Here is a 19462-nt window from a genome sequence, read left to right as displayed (position 1 = left end):
AGCTTTGCATGTAAAGTCTTTTTACTTAGAAAGGTTTTCTTACGTCTTATTGTATGGGTAGTGTTTCATCTATGATAAACTTTGATTTCCATTTTTATAAAATAGTAAAATGTGATGCTGCCTACTATAAGGTTTTAGGCTTCAACTGCAGTTGACCCACATGTGGTTATTTTATTCATTTGTCCACACACAATTGGATTTTGCACAAAGCATAGTGCTGTGAAAGTAAGAACACTGACTGTATAGACAAATGGCACTTCTGGGTTTTACCTGAAAACATTAAGAGGGGAAAAGTCAGCCTTTGTCAGTGGGCAGGCTTTCGTTTTATGTTGTGCAATCATTATAAGTTATTATTAAGTGTTCTACATGATCTTGAAAACTCATTTAAAGCATACATGAATTAAAATTTGTAACTTCGCTTAATTGGAATGGTAAATGATTACAGAGAGCAGAAGATTTTAGTAGCTATTAAACTTTAATCCAGGTATTTAGCAGACCTTGATTCATTCCTGCAGTTACTCATTCAGCCAATTGTTAAGTGCTTCCTCTGGATTCTTTGGAAGGTATAGATGTGTTCTTTTTTCACAGATCTGCTCTCAAACTTACAGTCTAATGTTTTAGTAACTTCTGCAGATTTATTTTTTCAGTTGCTTTGATTGTAAATGATTTTAGATTTACACTGTGGCTGGGTGTGGTGGCTCACGTCTCTAATTCCAGCACTTTGGGAAGCCAAGGCAGGAGGATTACTTGAGCCCAAGAGTTCAGGACTAACCTGGGCATCATAGTGAGACCCGTCTCTACAAAAAAATTTTTAAAAAAGATTTGTACTGTAATAGTAAAGACATTACTCAAAATATTTTTTGAAGTAGTACTACCCAGGACTTTTTTTTTTTTTTTTAAGACTCAGTCTTTCTCTTTCGCCCAGGCTGGAGTGCAGTGGCGCTATCTTGGCTCACTGCAGCCTCTGCCTCCCGGGTTCCAGCGATTCTCCTGCCTCAGCCTCCTGGGTAGCTGGGATTACAGGCGCACGCCACCATGCCCAGTTAATTTCTGCATTTTAGTAGAGACACGTTTTCACCATGTTGGCCAGGCTGGTCTCAAACTCCTGACCTCAGGTGATCCGCCCGCCTCGGCCTCCCGAAGTGCTGGGATTATAGGCGTGAGCCATCGCGCCCGACCTACCCAGGACTTTTAAAAGATTTAATTATTATTATTGTAAATTATTTTTAATTGATACCAGTTTCTGATGGCCTTTACTTGTTAAGAACAATACCTGTTTTAACTTCTTGCCTTTGTTAAAAAAAAAAACAAAACTTTAATACTGACAGGGCTTTTTTTTTTGCTTTTTGTTTGTTTTATGGTGATTTTTACTTTTTCAAGTAGCTTGTTAAAGGAGAAATCAGAAATGCACATGATTGTTTTATACAGAGGTATAAAGCTATAAAAGAATGTGTTGACTGATTCAGCTAACTTAGAAAATAAACCAGGCATAAGTTTTTAGATGATTTAATTACATGGTTTTTAGAGCCACTTACCTATGGATTGATTCAAATGCTTTCACATATCATAAGCTTAGGTAGATAGCTTTTAGCTAACATTCATTTGATAAGCATAGTGTTTTAAAAATTTTCTGACTTATGTAAGTATTCTTTCATTTTACTTTTAAAGGAGAAGAAATATTCTAATTTTACATTTATGAAGAATATTTTCTCACTGAAATTATAACTTTTAAAAAATTGAGATAAATGGAATAATGGTCTATAATTTTTTTAGTTTCTAAAGATTATTTTCTTTGGAAAAATCTCAAGATTTTTGGATGGGCAAGAAATTTAAAGTAATTTCTTTAATTGTTTTAAAATCAGACCATAGCACAGTGGCGGAAGTCAGGATACCAGGACATGCCTGAATATGAAAATTTCCGCCACCTTCTGCAAGCCCCAGTGGATGATGCACAGGAAATTCTTCACTCCAGATTTCCAATGCCAAGATACATTGACACTGAACATGGAGGCAGCCAGGTAAGTAGTGTTAATTTGTTTGTGTGTTTGTTTGTTGTTAGGTTTGCAGTGAGGTGTACCTACTTGCCTTCTGATTTTAATAGATTGCTTCATAAAGCAGACAGAAAGGTAAGGAGATAGGAGGGGAAGGTATCGGTGCTTACTTTTTGCATTAGCTTTTGAGAGCAAAGCAGTAAGATTATTGACTAGTTGCCTAAACCTGGCACTTTCCATCATCTTCTGTCTCTAGCCTAGCTTCCTGAACAGGGCCAGGATGGCATTGTGGTGGTATACTAGCTTTGGTTGAACAAGAAAATGTGAGCAGCTTGGAAAGTAATATTCTTAAAGCCGTTTATTTATTGTTAAAAGTCTATGAATATGACATTTGTGGTAACTTACATTTTTTCATTGTCTTCATTCTATCATTCCAATTTTCTAGAAAATAAAATTTTATGTAATAGGAAAACACTGTGGTATTATGAAAAGGTTTTGTGGTTTTTAGGATTTTTGAGGATACATATACATTAGATACATATACATACATACACAGTTGCTTTGAGACCTTCAGAAGGCTAAGTTAGGTTCCTTAACATACTCTCATAAAATACTTCTTACTTCTCTTTTGTAATTCTTATAAGAGTTATAATTAATTATAAGTTGTTATTAATTTGTTTTACATGCTCTTTGAAGGCATGGACTATGCTTTGTATTCCCTAGTGCCTAGTACAGTATTATAAAATAGGTAGCAAATATCAGTAACTGTTACTCAGAAATGGTAATTACTATTAGTTTTACTGTATTTATATAAGTTATTTCATATTGAGAATTTGCAAAGTACTTCTGCATGCCTTATCTCATTTGATCCCCATAAGAATTCTAGTGTTATTTTCATTTAACAGATAATAAAACTGAGATCTAGGTTACTTATGGCCAAGGGAACACAGTAAATACAGGAGTGGGATTTGAGTCCTGGTACTCCAGGGCCAGTGCTCTTCACTGTTAGGTTAAACTGATTCCTTAGAGAGTAGAAAAAGATTTTGTATGATACTAAATTTTGAAAGATGTTACTGTCTATGTGCTTCCATTATGAATTAAAAATCTAACTGGTTCTTTCATTGATGTCTCACTATGTGTATTACCATTTTCCTCTTTTATTCTGGTTATTATTTTCATGATGATAAGCCATAGTGGGTAGAAGGATGAAATGTTGGATCACTTGTCTCATAGAATCACCTGTGGTTTAAGAAAGCTTAAGGGTCATTATTTTAAGCAAAAGAACATACAGATTTTCATGGCTTTCGTTTTTATCGTTATTTGGGATTTTGAGCTTCTGACCGACTGTTTAGTAATTTCACACTAACCTTGTCATAATTGTTGCACACATAATTTTTATATGCTGAGTTTTGGACTCAACAATGTATTTGTTATTTTGGATGTATGATTTGGAGAGAAGAGGTGCATTTATTATTTATTTGTAACACATAGTGACCTATACATTTCAAAGTTTAATCTTTTAAAAATTAATAAAATTAATTTTACCAACATATACTAAATAAAATTGATTTTGCATGCTATAATTATTCAGCTGATATTGACTGAAACCATTTTTGATGGATAATGTTATTTCTTCCTTGCTTTCAAGGCCCGTTTCCTCCTTTCAAAAGTCAACCCTTCACAGACTCATAATAATATGTATGCCTGGGGGCAGGTAAGTTTAAATAGCGGGTCTTGGAAATTATTTCTTTGTGTATTTGTTATTTGTTATTTTAGTGAAAGCTACATTTTTTTCCTGTGTATTTAGTAATGATTTCTATTGGAAAAGTAATATAAAAATGAGAGTAGAAAACAGAATTAATATTTGGTGACACCATAGGAAAAAAGTGATCCTATCAAATAGATTCCAAGTTTAGCACTATACCCTTGAGACAAAAAGCAATAAAGTGTATAAGATAGGAAGTGGTGACTCAAGTTTAATGCTAGGTTGTGAACCACAAAAGGCCACAATGAGCCAAGAGAGGCCAGGGATCGTAGTAGAGCAGGAGGGGCAGGAACCCTGCAAATCATTATTGATATAGTTTAATTTGGTAAAAGTCCTGCTAGGTGTGGTGGCTCATGCCTGTAATCCCAGCTGCTCAAGATGCTGAGGCAGGAGGATCACTTGAGGCCAGGAGTTTGAGACCAGCCTGGGCAACATAGCAAGACTCCATCTCTTAAAAAAAAAAAGTATTAACCTCTTGGTATAACATATCAACATTTATTGAGTGTCCAGTGTGTTTAGGACTTTGTATTGGCTCTTTAGGGTGCAGTTATTACCCATGCCTTTGAAGAGCTTGTAGTCTAATATTAGAGATAAGATACATACCTAAGTAAATTACAAGGCAGAATGGGATATTTGGTCTTAAAAAGCTATAAAGTATTACAAAGGTTAGAAGAGGAAGACGGAAAGAGGTCACATGGTGGTAGCAGGAAGAGGGTGTGTAATCAGAAGAGAGCTCAGAAAAAAGAAACATTTCATTTAAAAAATGGTTATTTCAGTAATTGGAAATTGCATGAGGAAGGGAACTCTAGGTAGAGAATAGTATGGGCTAAGATAAAAGACTACATGTAGAGCTGACTAGAAGAACATAAAACGGAAATGTGTTGTACAACTAAATTGTGGAGGATCTTGAATGTCAGGTTGAGGAGTGAGAAGTTGAGTATTTATTTGGTAAGTAATGGAGAGTCATTGAAGGTGGACAGAGGGGCAGATTTGAGTCTTAGTATAGTTGAATCTTAAGATTAAATGGAAGCAGTTTGTAGGTTGAAAGTATATTTATGAAAATAATCCAAGTGAGAGGGAGTAAAGGCAAGATGGTGAAAGGAATAGATTTGGGAGATATTTCAAAAGTAGACTCAATAGGACTTGATTAGAATTTGCAGGAAAGTAATTATTCCAGGGCATGGCAACTATGCACAAAATCTGAATTCTGATTGGATCCTGGATTAGAGGGAGAGAATAGCTATAAAGAACATAATTGGGATAATTTGTGAGATTTGAATATAGATCATATATCAGATAACTAGTACAGAATTATTAAATTTCTTGAGGGTGATAATGGTGTGGTTATATAGGAGATTCTTCTTGATCTTAGGAGATACATCCTGAAGTATTTAGGGATAAAATGTCATGATGGCTTCAACTTCCAGAAGTTATTTGACAAAAAGAAGAAAAAAGGAAAAATAATGTAGAAACATAAAGCATACGTGGCAAAATGTTAACAGTCAGTCAATGTAGGTATGCTATATGGGTGTTTATTGTACTTCTCTCTCAACTTTAATGTAGTCTTGAATTTTTAAAAAACAGATGAGGGGAAACAGGGTATTTTGGGGTTTTGAGCCTGAGTGACTAGGAAAACATGTGTCAATAAATGGGAGAGTGGAGAGAAATTGTTTGGTTTAGACACTGAGTTTGAGGTACTATCTAGAAGGCCTTATTGAGCCACAATAAGATGACCATATTGATTATGGCCATGTTGAGTGGGCTGTTGGCAATTTGGGTTTGATGGTCAGGGCAAGAATGAGAAAGGTGATACTTAAAGTCGTCACAGTAAATGCTTGTCTGAAGAGAGAGTAAAGAGGTAAAGGAGAGATGAGACAAAAACTTCAAGGGAGTGCAAGTGGTAGGAGTGTTTAGTGAATTATCAGAGAGGCAGAATGAAAAGAATAGTGTGTCATAAAAGGTGACTTTATAGAAGGAAGAAGAAGGAGGTAACAAACTGACATGCCGCAGACAGTTGAAGGGGGATACAGAGTGAGAAAAGGTGCTTGGAGGTTATTCGTGGCCTTCTGTAAGCGGCTTTAGTATGGTGGTTGAGTAAGAAGATAAATTTATAAGGAATTAGTGGGTGGCAAAGAAGCGGAGGTCGAAAGTATAAATGATTCTTTTGCAAATTTAACCTGAGGATGAGCAGTAGGATAGGCAGATGATTGTTATTACGGTAAGGGCATAGAACTTACATGGAGACCAAGCATAGGAAAGACACAAAAGAACAGATACTTAAGATCCTCAGGAGACAATATGATCATAAGCAGGATATGGAGGTTAAGCATTGGTAAGGAGGCAGGACACTTAATTTCTGCAAAAGTAAAAGGTAAGAAGGGTGAAGACAAGTTTTTTAGGTGGAGTGAAAACTCACATTGGATAATTGCCTGTTTCTTTTCAATAATATGAGATTCTTTAGGAGTGAAAAATGCTGGAGTTAAGGGCCAAAAAAACTAGAAAAGATTAAAAACACTTCTAAAGAATACGAAAATCAACTGAAGATTAAAAGACTTTTGCAGCAGTGGTGAGGGCCTATTTTATTTACTAAAAATATCTAGAGCATGCTTCCATAATTTTTTTTTGAGACAGAGTCTTGCTCTGTTGCCAGGCTGGAGTGTAGTGACGCGATCTCGACTTGCTGCACCCTCCGCCTCCTGGATTCAAGCGATTCTCCTGCCTCAGCCTCCCGATTATCTGGGACTACAGGCGCACACCACCATACTCAGCTAATTTTTTTTGTATTTGTAGTAGAGACGGAGTTTCACCATGTTGGCCAGGATGGTCTTGATCTTCTGATCTCATGATCTGCCCACCTCGGCCTCCCAAAGTGCTGGGATTACTGGTGTGAGCCACTGTGCCTGGGAATATCCATGAATAGATTTTAATTGTTTCATGAGGGCGGAACCCTTATGACCCAGTCACCTCTTAAAGGCCCCACCTTTATACTGCCACATTGGGGATTTTCAAAATGAGTTTTGGAAGGGACAGATATTCAAACCAATAGCACCGTCCTGCAATTGCATGATTGAATTTATGTAATATCCCTGTCCTGTCGTCCCTTTTTCCACCTCCATTTTTTATGGCATTGCTCCTGTTAGATTATTAATTACTTGAGGCAATAACTGTCATTTTCATTTTTGACTTTCCATAGGACCTTAAACATAGCATATATTGAATACAATAGATCTGGACAGGAGAGAGCAGAGATTAGAATATTGGAAATCTGTGGAGGTGGCTAGGAGTTAAGCATTTTTGTAATATAGATAAATAAATTGGATCCCAGGTCCAAAAGTTCTAAAAGGTGGGGAGGTTATAAAAAGTAATCTTGGAAGGGTGGAAGGCTGGTAATGGAAAATGCAGACTCTGCAAGTTACTTGACTTCTCTTTGTTTTCACTTCCTTGTCTATAGAGTTTAATAAAATGTGCTTGAAATGGACAGTAATCCTCAGTAAATGTTAGCTATTAGTTTTCACTATTATCAGTGGAAAAAAGTCACTTCTTATATTTAACATGGGAAAGGAAACCTACTTTAAACTCTGAAGTGTAATTGTTACTGCCTGGAAGTAGGGGCATTACAGGCATAAATAAGAGTGCTCAGGTCTTTCTTAAGATTTTTATGAGTAATGATGTTAATATTTCAATAATCATAATATCTAATAAATTGAATCTACTATGTTTTAGTCACTATGCTTTTAGTGTACTCTCATTTAATTAACTTTTTTAAGGTGGATACTAGTAATCCTATATTTCATGAGAGAAAATTGAGGCTTATATAGATTAAGTATTTTATGCAAGATCATGTAGCTAAACTGTGGCAGGGTCTAGATTTTAACCAAGGTCTGTCTAACTCCAGACTCTGAATTTTTAATCAAGTTAATTTGATGATTGCATTTAAGGGAAATAACAGTAACCAAGAATTTTACTAAAAATTAATGGACTCTAATAGCTTACAGGATTTTTTTGGGGGTCAGAAATCAAGGACCCTATGATAAGTATTATCCATGAACGGCCGTAAGAGGGCACCACTGCAACACTTCTGTGACGGTGCTGGAGGCCTGTGTTGCGGTAGTGCCTCATATACTAAGTAATGTAAAGCTTGTACCTTTCTGCCTAATCCTGGATATATTTTTAAATAGAAAAAGGGTCCATTTGAGAAGCTGAGATCAGCTAACTGCTAATTTTTTATAAAATCGAGTTGAGCATTGGTATTTATCATTTCAAGCAGGAGCTCTGTGGTATATAAATTAGGAAGTCCATATATTTTGTCTTGACTAGGAGAAATGGCTCTGAGATTGGGTGACTTGAGATGGAAAACATTGTAAAATAAAAATAAAATCAGGCATAGTTACAGGAAGAAAAAAGTAAGAGCCATGAGGTTGTTACTGGTTTAGGTTACAGTTTTGAGACTTGTGCTTCTCTGTGTTAGCTATGCATATACAATAAAGTATTTCATTGTTACAGATTTTTGAACAGGAGGAACAATAAAAATAGCTAAAACATGTTGTATGTTACTGTGTGTACTAGGTACTGTTCTGTTCCTTTATAGAATTTAACTCATTTAATCATTACAACAACTTGTGTAAGATAGGTCCTGTTATTGTCCTTGTTTTACACATGGGGAAACTAAGACATAGTTTAAGTAACTTCTTGAGTCATATGGGTAGGAAGTGGCAGAGCCAGAATTTGAGCCTAGGCATTCTGGCTCCAGACTCTATGCCCTTAATCCCAGTAAGGGATTGCCTCCCTTCATTATCAGATCTTTCAAGTTCTTTTGAATAAACATATGATAAAATTTATTTCCCTTTATTCAGGAGAGGTTATGGCATATTTGTGGCTATGCCAGACTAGAATCACAGGAGCTGTAAGTTCTCATCTCACATTTGCCATTAATTTGCTGAAATTACTTAATTTCCCTGTTTTGGACTTTGAATATTTATAATTAATAAGAACTTGAGTATAAGCAGAAAAATTTAAAATTCAGATTAAAAATCTTCTAGAAATACCTTCTCTTGCTGAAGTAAAATTTCATTGTTAATGGACTGTGTTACCAAGATCATTCTGTCAACACAGTTTTTATTAAAATGGAAAATAGGAATTTTCCCTAACTCTTGTTAATGACTTGGAACCTATAGAAATCAATTAAAATGACCTGAAAACTTGAGAAGCATAGTTTGTGTAAAAAATGATATTATGAGTTTGCTTCTTTCCAGCTGGGATTTCTCTTAAAATGCTAGGGAGAAAGGGTCTGGAGGTCAGGCTTTCTTTTAAAGCCCCAAGCCTCTAATTACACTGTTACTCTTTGTGGTGACTAGCGGCCATCCTGATTCATCTCATCTCATAGCATAAACTCCTGTGTGATCCCATCAGCCTATGAATAAAAACACTCTTATTATCAGGGAATTCTAAGGATGTAGAGTCTCCCTCCCAGGAACCAGGGATGGAGGCCAGTTAGATTCTTTTTGTTTAATAGGACCATAGACATTGTTCTATTTCAAATGATTTCCTTGTCTATTTTAAACATTTGTGTATAAATTCCATGATATCACCCTATATTTTAATCATAACAAATAATCTTTTTTTCCTCTAGGAGTCTGGAGCACCTATTCTTACAGATGATGTTAGTTTACAAGTATTTATGGATCACTTGAAGAAACTTGCTGTGTCCAGTGCTGCTTGAAGTGCTAAACATGTTAAAGACACTTAAGAAGATGAAATAATATTCAAATTTCATTTTTTCCTTTTTCCATTTATCTGTGGAAACCAACAGATATTGCTCTATATTTTTTGTATCAATATGGTTTGAGACAACATATGGAAAATGTTCACATTTGTAGATTAAGCTGGAATTATAATGAGAGCAATAAGAACAAATTTATTTTGCTTACCACAGTGTTATAACTGGTTCTAGAAATTTGAAGTCTTTATAACTTAATTATGTTTAATAAAAATAGAGTCTGCCTTGTACTACAGATGTAACTCATTTGTATATTGCAGACAGACCCAAAGTGGCACTGAATTTCCTTGCTCACCTTTTAAAAACTTGTTCCTTAATTTTAGCCAGAAAGCGAAAAAACAATAGTAATGATAAATGTGAACATTTTTGCTTATTCATTGAATATTTTTCTGTAATTTTCAGCACTTATATGTATACTTTTCCTGTGCTTACTAGGTTAAGACAGATTTATTTTTATGATTTGTTTAGGAATTATTTGATTTTATAATGGTAATTTTCATGATGATAATGTTTTTGGTTATTTGGAAAGATAGTTTAGAGATGAAAGGTTTTTTTGGGTAACAGTCCCGCAGCGGACAATAAATGTGAAATTTCCACAAACTACCCAACTTATGTGACTAAACCCAATAGTTTTTTTAAAAGGGAAGATAGAAAATAAATCGTTTTGTTGGAGTGCATTTTAGTAAGTCTTTGCAGTAAAATGACTGTTGTAACTACTAAACCAAATTTAGTTTTCACAGCATGGTTTTGTTCTTTTCCCTTTGTTTTTCTGAGGTAAATTTTACATTGTATCCTTCAGTATTTTAACACTATTTTGGCAGTTTACACATTACTTTTTGTTTTTCCTTCCTTTTTGTGAAATGTATTAAGTTGTGGTTCTTATTGAAACAGTATTATATAATGTTTGCTTAATTATATCATGTGATGCTCAGTTCTATTTTGATTTATTCATTAGTATTCGCTTTTACCTTTAAAGTTTACTTGTAGCAAATATGTTTACATTGATAAAGCCAGATATGTTTTGACAATGAAATTTACATATCAAGTACTGCAAATAAAAGGTGGTGCTATGATATATGCTTAGGAGGACAGTTTTAATGATTGTACTTGCATGAACACAATCATATGAACTTAAGAAACGATTGTTTATATGTTATGTTCAATTAGCTTAAATAAGTTGCTTTGTTATATTTTATTTGAATTGAACTACGCTAGGCCTAAATGCCAATAAAATATACTTTTCACTGTTTTTCTGACTATTTTGAAATCTAGTAAAACCTGAGAAGCCTAATGTAATATTAGAGTATTTAAAATCATTAGATTTAAAAACTACTCATTTAAAAAATAACAACTTTAAGATACAATTCACACATCATACACTTCACCCACTTAAAATGCATAATTCAATAGTTTTGAGTATTTTTGTGAAGTTATGTAACCACATCACCACAGTCAATTTTAGACTATTTTTATCAGTCCCAATAGTTACTCATTTTTGTTGTAAGGCTAGTGTGTTTTTAAAAAGAGAGATAGAAGTTCATGTAGTTTTTTGTTGTTGTTCAAGACAGAGTCTTGTTCTGTTGCCCAGGCTGGAGTGCAGTGGCACCATCTCGGCTCACTGCAGCCTCCACCTTCTGGATTCAAGCTATTCTACCTCAGCCTCCCGAGTAGCTGGGATTATAGGCGCCTGCCACCACACCCAGCTAAGTTTTGTATTTTTAGTAGAGATAGGGTTTCACCGTATTGGCCAGGCTGGTCTTGAACTCCTGACCTCAAGCGATCCACCTGCCTCAGCCTCTCAAAGTGCTAGGATTACAGGTGTGAGCCACTGCGCCCAGCGAAGTTCACGGATTTTGAATTGAGGAAAGACATTGTAATGATGACACCTGTTTAATTTGCTTGGCCTCTTAAGTTATGTTCTTAAGTGTTGTGCCATTGTTTCTTGTCTTGGTACTTAGCCCTAAACTGTCCTCTACTTCTAAATCAATTACAGCTGAATTTAGGGATAAGGATGAACAAATATACCCTTTTAGTTTACCATTTAATAGCAATCACCTGGGATCATTTTTGTGTCTAATGCGTCTATTTCTAAATTATTATCTACTTACATAGACTGTTGAATGCTTAGCCCTGTCTTAGTTCTTTTGTGCTACTAGAACAAAATACAAGAGACTGGGTAATTTATAAACAATGGAAATTTATTTCTCACAGTTCTGAAGGCTGGGAAGTACACAATCAAGGTGCACCATAGAGTTGGTGTGTGGTGATGGCTCTGTGCTTTGTAGGTGGCACCTTCTATGCGTCTTCACGTGCTGGAAAGAGGGAGGTGAACAAGCTTCCACAGGCACCTTTTGTAAAAGCACTAATCCCATTCATGAGGGTGTACCCCTCATGCTGTAATCACTTCTTAAAGGCCCCACTGATCCGGGAGGGAGGCAGAGAAGTGCTAGGAAGGGAAGGGCATGGTCTTTGGCTAGGGCTTCACCCTCAGGCCTGTGCCCACAGACCTAGGTGAAGACTGGTATTCCTGCCCAAATGTTGCACTTCCCAAGACCACCCTGGCCCACCATACCCCCATCCTGTGCTTATAAAAACCCCAAGACCCTAGCAGGCACACACATGCAGCTGGACATCAAGAGGAATGCACTGGCGGAAAAACACAAAAGCAACAGGACGTCAAGAGGGGCATGCCGGCAGAAGAGCACACCGGGAGACTCCAGTAGACCCTGGCAGGCCAACCAGTGGAACGACACGGAGTTTGGTTGGGGCGGCCAGAGGAGGGCCCGGGCTGCTGAGCTGCCTGACTCCAGGGGAAAACCACCTTCCCACTCCATCTCCCTTCTGGCTCCCCATCCATCTGCTGAGAACTTCCACTCAATAAAACCTTGCACCCATTCTCCAAGCCCACTTGGGATCCAATTCTTCCCCTACACCAAGGTAAGAAACCCTGGGATACAGAAAGCCCTCTGTCCTTGAGATAAGGCAGGGGGTCTAATTGAGCTGACACAAGCTGCCTACAGGTGCCTAAAGTGAAAGACCGTACTGTAACACACGCTGGGCCTCAGCTGTGAACATTCACCCCTAAACACTGCTGTGAGGTCGGAGCCTCACAGCCTGCCTGTCTGCATGCTCCTCCTTGAGGTTTGAGCATTGGGAAACTGAAGAAGCCAGCCACACCCCCATCGTACACCCTGCCAGGGGGATAAGGGAGCTTTTCCCTTTTCACCACCTCTTAAATGTATACTGGAGATTAGGTTTCAACATAGGAACTTTGAGGGAATCAAACATTTAGACCACAGCACCCTTTTAAAGAATGTAGATGATATGGTTTGGATTTGTGTCCCTGCCCAAATCTCATGTCAAATGGAGGAGGGTCCTGGTGGGAGGTGACTGGATCATCGGGGCAGATTTCCCCCTTGCTGTTCTCATAATATTGAGTTCTCGTGAGATCTGGTTGTTTAAAAGTGTGTGGCACTTCCCCCTTTGCTCACTCGCTCTCCTGCTCTGCCGTGGTAAGACGTGCTTGCTTCCCCTTCATCTTCTGCCGTGACTGTAAGTTTCCTGAGGCCTCCCAGTCATGCTTCCTGTTAAACCTGTGGAACTGTGAGTCGATTAAACCTCTGTTCTCCATAAATTATCCAGTTTCAGGTAGTTCTTTATAGCAGTGTGAAAACAGACTAATACAGCAGGACAGATAAAGAATATTTGCTAAATTATTAGCAGCACTGAGAGGCTTTGGTATATTATCCAGAACTATTTTGGAATTCATTTTTAAACCTACTAGCTCTATTGGCACAATCTCTAAAAATGATCTTAGACATCATCTATGTACACAGATATTTTGGTGTAACAGGATAAATTTATTCTTTTATTGGCAGATTCGAAAACTGAGCTGACATTTCTCTATTTAGTTCCCCAATCGATAGACTTCCCTCTCATATCGCCAGACTCGGAGACTGCATCTAGTGAGTGTACTTAGTTGTCCAGCTCAGGCCAGAAACCAAAGAATCATTTTCAATTCTTACTCTCCTCAGTATCTTTGGTAACCATGTCGTACAAATTCCACCTCTCTAGTATTTCTGTAATCTGTTTCCAGTTCTCTATCCTACTGCTATTCTCCCTTCATTATATTTCACGTGGTTGGGTGAAACAGCCTCCTAACTAGCCTACTTTCTCCAGTCTCCTTTTCTCTATTCCTCTTTTCAATTCACTTTCCAGACTGCAACAAGAATGCTATTTCTGAATACAGGTCTGATTCAGTCATTTCCTTTTGCCCTCCCGATAAAGTCCAGACACTTTGGCCTGGTAACATTGTATAGCATATATCAGATCATACCACAGTTCTCTCCTAGAAAAATGGTATAAAAGACACTGTTGAAAAGGTGTATTGGAGAGGGGTTCTAGTTGTACCCAAGCATTAAATTTAAGTGTGGTATTTGGTATCTATATAGTGTCAAAAGCAAATGCATTCTTTACTGGCTGTTACAAATTAAATTCCATGGCTTATTGCACTTCCTTTTATTTTAAATGAACATGGTATTTTTCAGTTATTTTTAAACTGCTGATGAATTAGGATTATTTCTTTTCTTTACCTTTTATTAAATTAATAAAAATAGAGATGAGGTGTCCCTATGTTAGGTTGGTTTTGAACTCTTGGCCTCAAGAAATCCTCCTGCCTCGGCCTTCCAAAGTGCTGGGATTACAGGGCATGAGACACCTCGCCCAGCCATATTATTTCCTTTCTGACATCCATTTTACCTTTTTATTGTCATTTCCCATGCATCCAGTATACATGCATATGTACTTTTTGTGCTCTTCAAATGCTTGACTTGCATTCATCTTGAGGATTTTATCAAGTTATTCTACAGATGTTTCTATTTTTCTTGTTTGCTTTTTAATTGTTTATGAATGAAATTAAGTCTCCTTTCTTCTGTTCATTCTTCCTCCTTTGTTTATCTATTGAAACAACTGCTGTTCTAGGTTTAATGTATTATTATCTAGTGAACAGAATAATATTAAGATATGCAACAGTGAAGTTACATTACCAAATATTTTTGATTTTTTTTCTTCCCTACCTATGGATCATATTGACCAGCATCTTCTGTTGCTTTTCTTTGAGACTTCGTTTTTTTTTTTCTATGTGTGTATTTTCTTACATTTTGTTATTGTCTACCTTTTTCTACATTTTCTGTGTACTAATTTTCAAGGAGCAATTTTAAAGCTCAGTATTTTACATTGTTCAAGCCTGATTTTTACTGTTTGCAAATATTTTGGTCTCCGATTAATCTTATCTAAAACTTCACAGTGGGAAAAACTTAAATTGCACCACTGGTGGAATGATATGTTTTTTTGGTTAGTCCTTTAGTTTTAAACAACAGTTCAAAAAAAATGTAGTGCCATAGATATTCAAGACACAAACTGCAACTCTGAGAGGAAATTATTCAAAAATTGTTACTAACTTACCTTCTAAATGTAAGGGTATCCATGTATGTTCAGGCCACATTATATAACTGGGGGTTCTCTGAATTAAGTTCCATGTAGAACACAATATTTATTGAAAGATAACTTATAAAAATATACCAATCAGACGGTTACACACACATTATTAAAACTCAGGGAGTAACTACAGCAATTGTATAGATCGTAGACCAATAAAAGTTTTTTCAGGTTGGAGTATTACTGCATTTGTTTATAATTGCTGGCATGGGGTGATAATACAATTCAAACCTACTGCTCTATCCTTGTTAAACCGTTAGGAAACCAATCAATCAGGTTTGATTTACTCGTGAGTTGAGAAATTTCAATGAAAATGATAATACGTTTAGAACTGAACAGTAAAAATATGCCAAAATTTGTAAGGAAAAGCGATTATTACACAGAAATAAGTTGTTTTAAATGCAACTGGAGTAAGAATTGAAAAGAAGTAAATCTTGCATTCAACCCAAGAAAACAGCAAAGGAGAAGAAATAAATGTAAAGAAAGAAAGGGAAAGGAGATAATGATAAAGTCAGAATTTTTCTTTTTCTGTGTTTTTTTTTTTTTTTTTTTTTTTTAGAGACAGGGTCTCGCTGTATTGCTCAGGCTGGTCTCAATCTCCTGGCCTGAAGTGATCCTTCTGTCTTAGCCTTCTGAATAGCCAGGATTACAGGTGCAAGCCACCGTGCCTGGCTTAAAATCGGAATTTTAATGAGATGAACAAAACGAATCAATGGAGACGTTCATAAAAGCAAAAAAGTGATAGTTTGAAAGTATTAATCCATTTCTAAAGCTAAGAAGAAAATTGAATATCAATTCTTCTGATAAGCGTAAAATACATGTGTTTTTTTTTTACGTTAATCTTAAAAATTATTCAAAGTTTTTTGCCCAGGCCAATTAAGATGCATAATTGCTTTGTTATTTAATGATCAAGATCCATCTACTTTTCCTCTAATGAATTTCAAGTGAGACTTGATGTAACAATCATACATTCACCACTCATTAATACAGGTTGGGAAACTGGACTTTGGGAGTTAAAAGGGTCCATTGAAGTTGTTAGGTCCTATCTCTTTACCCAATTCATTCAAGAATCCCTCCACAGTATCACTGTTGGTCACCTGACCTCTGTAAAATACTTTCAGTGATAAGTCAAACAACACAGCTGTAAGTTGCTGACTGCTGTGAGTGACTTTTACCTTTAGAGAAAAGAATGTTGCTGAGTTAGGAAGGATTTGTATATGACATACCAAAGTAAACTTTGACCAGAATTTTATGGGGAAATACTTAACTCCATTTTACACAATAACACAACCTGAGGGGCTATTAGCTTTCACCTAAAAGGCCATCTGGCAGTCTTTGATACTGTCATTAAAAGAAAGTGGGTAGACAGTTATGTAGCAGGTGTTTGCCGATTAGAAGAATGCTCCCAAGTAGGACATCGTGGACACACTCTCCACAGAACTGTGTATTTTCCAACTGCAATAACTGTGTATTGAAGTGGAGAAAAGCACATTGTAGAGCTTGGTGTTATGAGTCTGTTTCCTATGGAAAGTGTGGCCTGCTATGCTGGGGAAGCTGCTGTTTTCTCTTCTGGTCAAGATTTTGCTCAACTGCCTTAACGGGGTACAGGGTGAGGCATCCACAGAATGATCCTGTGTGTACATTTAACCTGTTCTGGGGACTGCACTGTTTGTTTTGGCAAAATAGGAAAATCGACAAAATCGACAATTTTTTTAGAGATTAGAACTTTTTCTAAGAAAAACAAATCTGAGGATTACTTATGAGTAGAAGTAAAGGTGTCACTTTGAAGTGATAAGTATACCGAATAAAGAGCCTCCAATAAAGAAGGATCACATTTCACTTTATTTAGTGTCTTAGAGCCTTTTCTTCAAGGCAATTTAAAAGCAAATCTGCAGAGGTTTTAAAATTAATCTTTATCAAATCCTTGTGAGATGCTAATAGGTTAAGTATTCTGCATGTTTGAAAACATTTGTAAAGAAGAGATGAAAGAATCACAGAGCAGTGCTTCTCAAACTTAAACATGAATCCTCAAGGAATAATGATAAAATGCAGATTTCCATCGAGTAGGTCTGAGGTTTTGCATTCTAACAAGCTCTCAGGTGTTACCAGTGCTGCTGCTGTGGCAGACCACAATTTAAATGGCAATGTCAGCTAAGAGCAGCACTGTCTTGTTTTGGGACTCCCACAGGAAGAAGTCCAGCGGTCACTTGGAAATGTGCATTTTGGACTCAGGAGACTCAGTTTTGGAAGCCATAAGCATAGAATAATAGCTGAAGTTATGAGAATAGATGAAATTGCTCTTCTTCAGTTATTTACTAAATACTAATAAGGTAGTTAGGGAGCACAGAGTCAGCACAGATTATGCCATCCTGTATGGTCTCCTGCAATGTTTAATTCTAAAATTCGATTTCTAATGAGAACGTTAAGCCTATTGATTTATCAAGTATATCGTTTTCAGCAAGGAAGTATTTCTATTAAAAAGGCCATTAGCTTGCTGAAATATTAATGGTAGTACAATATCATGTAACTGAAGAGAATGTTATCTTTAAATTCAGGGTTTTGATGAAAACCCAGAGTTAGGTTCTTAATTTAATAGGGATGTTGAGAAAATAAGATTCTGAGTAATAAATTGTGAAATGGATTGATTAATAATTATCTTTCGGCCAGGCACGGTGGCTCAGTTTACTCCCAAAGTGTAATCCTAGCACTTTGGGAGGCCGAGGCGTGTGGATTGTTTGAGGTCAGGAGTTCGAGACCAGCCTGGCGAACGTGGTGAAACCTTGTCTCTACCAAAAATACAAAAATTAGCTGGGCGTGGTGGCGCATGCCTGTAACCCCAGCTCCTCAGGAGGCTGAGGCAGGAGAATTGCTTGAACCTGGGAGGCGGAGGTTGCACTGAGCTGAGATCGCACCACTGCACTCTAGCCTGGGCGACAGAGTAAGACTCCATCTCAAAAATAAAAAAAGTCTTTAATTATTTTAAGGAAGATATCTCCCACTTTTTAGGACCATAGAAGACATTGCCAAGGCATGTTATGCAATGTTCTTAATTAGGTATGTTTGTTAATTGATTAGATGACTATTACAGTGTAGATAGACATCGCTCTGCCTGGAGTTAGAGAAGTAAATGTGACAGTCTCTGAGCAGACTTTGGACCAACAGACTTCTATTTTTGTGTTTGTTATGTGGTGACTCTTCTTATCTTCTTGATATTTACATTGGGCCTTTTGAATTATATTTACTTATTGAGTGCCATACACACTTCTGACATGGCTTGTTGTAAATGACTCTAATGATTATTTTCCATTTGGAGTCTAAAGTCCAGCACGGTTTCAGGGAGCTAATGTTTTATTACTGCAGGTTCTTTGGAAAGAACATTCAGTGCACCTGCTGTGCGTACTCAGCCTATATATACAGTGACAGCTACATCTGCTTCCCCATCTGCACCTTTTGGTTTTAAGTCGGTATCATTAGCTATCTGTAACACTGAAGAATCTGCCTGTATCTGTTGAAGGAAACTAACTGGGTTAAAAATCCTCACCTTTCTGCAAGACCTTCCACAAAGCAATAGCTCTGTGGAGTGATTCGGAGATTTCTTATTATTAAATAGATTATCGAAGCTGTGATTGTCAAATAGAAACATGTTTAAACATGTCCAGAGCTTACTTTTATTTATTAAGAAGGATGTGATCACAAAATATGTTTAATAATAATGTAGCTATGCTATACGTTAAATTTGGATCTGTTCCCATAGCAGATAAGATCTGTTAATTAATAAAGTCCAAAGTTATCTGTACAGAGTAGAAAACCCTAATTCTTAACATTAGTATACTAGTCATGTCAATCAGCAAGTCCACATCCTCCTGCTTGCATCTCTCTGCTGGACTAAGCAGCCAGCTTCTGTCTCTTCCTTAAGCAAAGGGGTGGAATCAAGTTTCCCAAAGGCACCTAATCCATAGACTGGTTGCTGAACCTATGAAATGACTTGAAAGGAAAAAGTTTCCTTAGTAAGAATAATGATAATTAACTAGACTTACTATACTCTCTTCCTTGAAAAGTTGAAAGACTCAGATAGCAGCAGCCATTCTGTAATGAAAGAAAAATTGACTAAGAACAAACAAGGGGCGGAAGAGGTGTACTGATGGTGGAACATTAGGATGAAGGTTCATTAACTCTGCTGGGTGATAGTTTCTAGACTGCCCTGCATCTTGAAACATGGCCATTTTTGGAATTCTTTCACCCTTACTCCCAAACGTGTTCATTTGGTATAATAAGTTTCCATTATTTGAGATGACTGAAACTTAACTAATGAAACAAAGATCACAGTGACCATGAGGATTTGCTTTTTGATCTGTGTTGCAAAGAATAGGGATTAAATATTGAGAAAACAAATAATAAGTGAGATGGGTGCCCCATTGGGACAGATTCCAGAAG

General features: G+C 36.7%; 1 protein-coding gene across 2 annotated transcripts in view; it reads left to right on the top strand.

The window, feature by feature from the left end:
- SEC23A (SEC23 homolog A, COPII coat complex component) overlaps positions 1 to 10782 on the top strand; it is a 72963-nt gene extending 62181 nt beyond the window's left edge. For both annotated transcript variants that reach the window (XM_032135150.2, XM_058429545.1), the window contains 3 exons: positions 1863 to 2018; positions 3640 to 3705; positions 9386 to 10782. In XM_032135150.2, coding sequence (XP_031991041.1) covers positions 1863 to 2018; positions 3640 to 3705; positions 9386 to 9475 — 312 coding nt within the window. In that variant the 3' untranslated portion in view covers positions 9476 to 10782. The remainder of the gene's footprint in view (positions 1 to 1862; positions 2019 to 3639; positions 3706 to 9385) is intronic.
- The last annotated feature ends 8680 nt before the right edge of the window (positions 10783 to 19462 follow it).

Source organism: Hylobates moloch, unplaced genomic scaffold (assembly GCF_009828535.3).
Source record: "Hylobates moloch isolate HMO894 unplaced genomic scaffold, HMol_V3 SCAFFOLD_16, whole genome shotgun sequence".
Lineage (NCBI taxonomy): Eukaryota > Metazoa > Chordata > Mammalia > Primates > Hylobatidae > Hylobates > Hylobates moloch.
The sequence above is the reverse complement of the archived record's forward strand: the minus strand, read 5'-3'. Positions and strand labels throughout refer to the sequence as shown.